This window comes from Euphorbia lathyris, chromosome 9 (assembly GCF_963576675.1).
Source record: "Euphorbia lathyris chromosome 9, ddEupLath1.1, whole genome shotgun sequence".
Taxonomy (NCBI): domain Eukaryota; kingdom Viridiplantae; phylum Streptophyta; class Magnoliopsida; order Malpighiales; family Euphorbiaceae; genus Euphorbia; species Euphorbia lathyris.
In genome coordinates, this window is record NC_088918.1 from 42269650 (window position 1) to 42276353 (window position 6704).

At 37.9% G+C, this 6704-nt stretch overlaps 1 protein-coding gene across 1 annotated transcript; it reads right to left on the reverse strand.

The window, feature by feature from the left end:
- Positions 1-2077: 2077 nt before the first annotated feature.
- On the reverse strand, positions 2078-6442 carry LOC136206478 (leucine-rich repeat receptor-like protein kinase PXC2). Its single transcript, XM_065997540.1, has 2 exons — positions 4351-6442; positions 2078-3699 (listed from the first exon to the last, which is right to left on the reverse strand). Exons 1-2 carry the CDS (start codon positions 5814-5816, stop codon positions 2259-2261), a joined length of 2907 nt encoding a protein of 968 aa, XP_065853612.1. The 5' UTR covers positions 5817-6442; the 3' UTR covers positions 2078-2258.
- Positions 6443-6704: the final 262 nt, after the last annotated feature.

A 6704-nucleotide genomic window follows, 5' to 3' on the forward strand; every position in this document is an offset into this window, starting at 1 on the left:
CACGCCTCACCATGTGGTGGGGCGTATGAGTATCATGCCCCACCACATGGTGGGGCGTGTGAGCATCACGTCTCACCATGTGGTGGGGCGTATGAACATCACGTCCCATCTCATGGTGGGGCATGTGGCTATCACGCCTCACCATGTGGTGGGGCGTAATACTCATACGCCCCACCACATGGTGAGGCGTGATGCTCACACGCCCGAGTGCCGAACCAGATTTTTTTTAAATCAAATTACAGAAATTAAAGGAAGTTCAATCGGAAAAATACATCGACTTCAGACACAGCATCACTCTCATCTCTTCCCGGTGATAACGGATTGCCTTCCATCAAACGTGTTGTCTTTGATTCGGATCAAAATGTATTTGGGAGACTTTGAGAGAGTTTGGGAGGGATTGGAATTTTCAGTTTTTGGTTAAAGGGCGGTTACGTCTTTTTCCGGGGCTGGAAGTGTGAAATTAGGGCTGGGTTTAGTAATCCACATAAAAAAGCAAAGGATATAATCAAGTCACATCATCCATCCAAGGCAAAATAAATGAGAACAATCAGATTAGATTAATGACACGTGATCAGGAGCGGAGAAAAGGGAGGCCTCGAGGGGCCACTAGAACCACCCCTATCATGGATGATTTCTGGATCCCTCGACTTTTAGAACTACTTATATTATGGATGTTTTCGGTTCTTTATTTTCGACAAATTAAAGTTTAGAGTGGTTAATTAACTTATTGAGTTTGTATTTAATTACAAAATCCAATTTGATTAATATTTGTTATGCTATAAATTTGTCTAAGTTTGTTTAAAATGGCTCAATCTTAATTTTATAATCAAAATCTAGCTTAATTTTGAGAATCTTTAAATTTGTACGTAAAAATTGGTTCTGGGTAACCCAGATAATAACATGTATATATACGAAAAGAATTTGAACAAGTTTGATTTAATAAAAAAAAATACACATGTACTTATAAAATTGGCCTTTCCAACGAACCAATCGTGTATTCACCACTGCACATGATAAATCCTAAATACATTTACCATGACTTCCTATAACAAATTTTGTCATTATACCCCGAGCGTACAAAACTGTTATAACCTTTTTTCTTTTTTGTATATATATATATATACACACTAGGCTATGTAGATGTGTAATTAAGAGCATTTTCAATGCAAACACCCTTTAAAGTTACCAAAACTTAACATATCATCTCAAAATATATTATTTTATTTTCTCTCTCATCCACGTCACTTTTGACAATTTTAAAAAAAAAATGTTCCAATGTTAGACAACTCTAAAAGTTACCACTATGGTTCCACAAATCTTTACTATTTTATATATAATTTATTTTAATAATACATATTGTCAATCAGGTGAACTTTTGTATTAAAAAGAAGAAAAAGAAAAGTAAGGGTGTTAAAGGATGTCAAAAATTGACAACATTACCGTAATCGTTTAAGCAATTTTTATTACTCTAATGTAAGACACTCTTTTAAGTATTCTTTATGTCATTAAGCACCCTTCTAGACACGTGGTATTGGTATTGTGGATCAAAAAGTGATATTGCATTGATGACACACTTTATGATAGATAGTGGGTGTATTAATTGTGTTGAATTCAAAGTGTGAGCATGAAGCTACCTTATTTCAAATTAAAAAGCAAAAACTTAGAAGTGAGAATAAAGCAAGATACATCTTTTTCATTTTATTCTATTAAAAAACAAATAAGTATTCATTCTGTCAGTCCCTCCCTTTTATTTAATGATATGTGATTTTTACATGTTTCAATACTTTGGTCCCCCAAAAGCCCAAACCTTCAACAACAACAATAATGCCAAAACTTCAACACTTCGGTTTTTGTATTCTTTTGTTTTCATTTTTAGTATATTAATTTGTCATCTTATCCCTGTCACCAATTCTATTCCCACGTGGATTTTCTTCAACTGAATGTGTTTTCTATACTCACACTAAGATTTCAAACTACATTGTCATTGTCATGTAATAAAACAAAACATAGATTCAGTTCCCTACGCACACTGAACTTTATAGTATGTATCATCTGAATTCCCTCATATCATATCATATCCAACCGGTGAAAAAGAATCCGGTATACTCAAACTGTCATATAACCACAGATAAATAAAACAGAAATTGATAGACATCATTTTCAAACAAAAAATAACAACATTTGAATTTGATGTAAGAAGCCGGATTCTTATTCCCCGGAGTAAACATATATAGTTTTCTTTGTGTATACTTGTTCAACTACAACTCCTCTTGGCTGTCTGCAGGACACTGGATCAGCTCTAAAATATTCACCACTTCCTCCATGTCTGGCCTATTTGATGGAACTTGTGATGCACATATTAGACCCAGTTTTATCACTGGGATTGCCTCTTCCGCTGGGAAATTTCCTCCAAGCCTTTCGTCTACAGTTTCCTCCATCCTACCCTCTTCTAGAGCTCCCCTCACCATCTCACATAGCACCACCACATCATCCTCCATGTATTCTACAGGTCTCTTCCCGCTCACCACCTCCAAAATTAAGATCCCCAAACCATACACATCACTTTTCTCTGTTATCTTAACCGTTCGACAAGCAAATTCAGGAGCCATGTACCCTAATGCACTCTGTATTTTGCTGCTTAGGATGCATCTATCTACCATTGGTAGCAGCCTTGCCAGTCCCAAGTCTCCTACCTTTGCCTCCCCTGACTCATCTATCAGAATATTGGTTGATTTAAGATTGTAGTGAATTATGTCCATTTGATGCAAATGGGCTAACCCTTTCGCCATTCCCAGAATTATGCTGAATCTCTGTCTCCATGAGAGGCAATTCGTGCTGGTTCCATCATGGAGATGCTTGTACAAGCTCCCACTCGATATGTATTCGTAAATAAGGAGTTGGAGGGATGGCGTCCAGTAGTAACCTTCCAGAGACACAAGATTATGGTGCCGGATCTTTCCTAGTCTTATCACTTCCCTCTCAAATTCTTCCTGTGACTTTATCAAACTCGAGACAGTTAGCTTCTTTATGGCAACAGAACGCCCATCTCGAAGAATCGTTCTGTAAACAACTCCAAACCCACCACGACCAAGTTCACTGTCCTTGTTGAGCAATGCGTGTGCACCAGCAACGAAATCAGCATCACCGGAAAACATGACAAGCTTGCCATAGTTTGGATCATTGGTGGGTGAACTACTGAAATCTTCCCCACCTGATAAAGTGAGAGCAACAGGAGTATCCGCCATAGAGGATCGGGCATGGATGTTGAGGAGAGATACAGCTACAACACCTAGGGCAATGAAAGCAGCTGCACCAATAGCAATAATAACAGAAATGCTGAGTGCAATTTTAGGATGATTACGACTTAAAGAGGAGCCATTGGTTGAGTTGGATGAGTTAGGGTTTAGAACAATAGGCTTTGGATGAACCGAAGGGCAAGAGAGATTGACAATAGAGCCACATAAGGATGGATTACCAGAGACAGCTGAGGGGGGAATGGTGTTGAAGAAACCTCCTAATGGTAGCTCACCTAGTAACTTATTGTGGGAAATGTTAAATGATACAAGGTGGGAAAGATTTGTGAGCTCCTTTGGTAAACTTCCAGAGAAGTTGTTGAAAGATAAATCCACATATTCCAGCTTGCTCAGATTCGCAATGGCTGAAGGGATCGGACCAGTGAGGTTGTTATGAGATAGAATTCTGAACAAAGAAAGAAAGAAAAAGCAGAAAACATAAGTTGTTATAACCTGTCATAAAAGGAAGAAAGCAAAACAACAAAAACAGTGCAGCAAGCAAGAACATCACACTTTTCATTTTTATGTTGCATCACTCCTTTTTCCTCCTTAACAATCCATCAATCTCGTTAAAGTTCCATATCACAATCTATCTGCTTTGTTTGTATCAAATTGCTCATCTACAATTTTCAATTTGAAGATGAAGACTCATTCACATAATAACAAGAAGAAACCAAGATTGCACAAATGTCTTTTCAACCATGTCTTAGTTCACAGATTTCAGCTTAACCTCCAGTGGCAAATTGGGGAGCCATGAACAATGAAAAGCTGAATAGTTTTCTAGATATTCCAAAATGGTCTAAAAGTTTTCACACCAGTATTTCAAGTAAAATACCAACAGAAAATGCACTTGTTGAATCATATTTTACCCCAATTGTATATGCCATTCACACATATTAATTAGTCATAAAGAACAGTAATGGATCTCCATCAAGAATATACAAGGAAATCAGCTGAAAATTCAAACCAGAGAAGCATCAAACAGTTAAACAGCAACACAAACAAAAGGTCAAACAGAAGTATAAAGCAAAAATGACGTGAGCAAAAGCGGACTCACAAAGATCTTAGAGATGAACAATTATTTATTTGACTTGGAAGATTCCCAGTTAGGGAGTTCCTTTCCAGTCTCAGTTCCAACAGAGAAATGGCTCCTCCAACTTGTGAGGGAATAAATCCGTTGAGCTTATTATCACTGAAATCAAGAACTTGGGTCATTTTCAGTTTTCCTATGCTTGATGGAATAGAACCAAAAAGTCGGTTTCTGGATATATTTAAACGCACCAAGCTGCCAAGAACTCCAATATCGGCTGGAATTTCACCAGATAAGACATTTGAAGACAAGTCTAATACCTTAAGACCTTGAACAGAGGAAGCCAAGGTTGTAATTGAAGAATATTGCATACTGTAACCGAGTCTATTCCCAGAAAGTGAGACACTTTGTAAACCCATCTTGAAAATCCATGGAGGAAGGTTACCCGTCAAACGATTCAGACTAACATCAAGAACTGAAAGGTTGGAGCAATTTGCCATAGACTGTGGCAACCCTCCTGTAAGATGATTCCTTGACAGATTTAATTCCTTCAAGAGATTAAGATTTCCAACAGAAGCAGGTATTCGTCCCAAAAATTCATTGGCAGAAATATCCAAACTTTCAAGATTTGTCAATTCGCCAATCCAACCAGGAACTTCTCCAGCAAATAAATTTCTCTGCAATCTAAGACAACTGCATGAACTAAGCCTCCGAAATGATTCCGGAAGGCTGCCAGACAGAGAATTTTCACTAAAATCAACCATTTTCAAAAGCACACAACCACCGATATCTACTGGAATCTGCCCAGATAACTTGTTCTTCTGTATATTCAAGGCTCTCAAATCATACAAATTTGCGATCCCTTGAGGAATCTGTCCCTCAAGCAAATTATCAGATAAGTCAAGAGATTGAAGCCCCCTCAAAAACCATAATCCAGACGGCAATTCCCCAGAAATCTGATTAGATGAGAAGTTAACAGAAGCCAAAGTTGTACACCAGCTCAAAGATTCTGGAATCTGGCCTGTGAGGTTATTCCTAGCAAATGAAACTGATCTCAAGGATCCACATTGCTTGAAAATTCCATCTGGGATAAAGCCTGAGAGACTGTTAGAGCTCAAATTGATAACTTGCAAAACCCCAAGCTGAGTAAGATCAGGGTTTATGGAGCCAGTGAAGTTGTTGTTTGATAATGAAAGAATCTGAAGAAATTGCAGGCGCAGAAGGCCACGGCCTATGTGGCCAGAAAGAGAGAAACTGTCAAGAGACAGCTGGGTGACCCGCTGAGTTTTGGGGTCGCATGTAACCCCGACCCAACTACAGGCAGTCTCATCTTCTTCATTCCATGATGAAAGTTTAGAATCCGGGTCTTGAAGACCCGCCTTGAAGACTATCAAGCCGAGGACATCATCATTGAATGATGCGTCTGAGGACTGTACAAAAACAGGGGCGAAAACAACTAGAAGGCAAAGGTTGAAGAGCATCTTCGATTTCATAGTGAAATTAGGAATAGAATCCAATCGAATCGGCAGTTAAAACTCTTCCCGTAAAGAATACAAATAAAAGGAATAGATATGAGAACAATCCATGGTGACAGAAAAAGGGAGAAAAGAATTAGGCTGTTTTTTTATAAAGTTGAAGTCTGCAAAAAGAAGAAAATGGTGGAAGCTGAAGAAGGGGAAGAAATGAAAGTGCAGAAAGCAGAAGGAGAGTACACAAACATAGATTTAAAAAATAAATAAAAATGATTGAAGATCTCCACCTCCGAGAGAGAGAGAGAGATGCCAAAAGACAATGCTCTTGTTCTCGCAAACAAACAAAATCCACTTTCCTCTTCCAACAGTAGTACCAGTTCCTTAAAAAAAAAAAAAAAAAGGAGATGAAAAATACTCACTTGACTGGTATGGTACTAAAAATCCACCTTGATTTGATCTCTCAGAAAGACACCAAAACCCAATAGGCAATAGTTATGCAAGTGGAGGAAGCAGATGAGCAGGAATCGGGGCGAAAGAAGCACAGAGAAATGAATATTTAGAAATTGGAAGGCATTAATGAGGGGAGAGACTCAACTTAAAAGAGTAAAGTAAGAGATGGAGGAAGTTGAACTAGAAGTAGGATTTTTCAAAAGCTTTTATAAACTCAACACCAGGAACAGAAACTCCACTCTGCCTTTTCCTTTTTCTCTTTGAGTCAATATATCATTTTAAGTCCCTTAACTTTAACTAATTTGAATATCAACACCCACCCACCCTCCCTAATGCATAAAACTCACCAATTCAACCAAAATTAAATTTATAGCCAAAACGTATTATGAGATTCTTCATTTTCCATTATTTTATAAATTTACCCTATTTTTATTTGAGGGGATTGGATTTAGTGTCTGG

Coding starts and splice junctions, on each gene's coding strand:
- LOC136206478 (XM_065997540.1), bottom strand. CDS start 5,816: ATGAAATCGAAGATGCTCTTCAACCTTTGCCTTCTAGTTGTTTTCGCC. Junction 3,700..4,350: donor TGTTCATCTCTAAGATCTTT/GTGAGTCCGCTT, acceptor TTCTTTGTTCAG/AATTCTATCTCATAACAACC.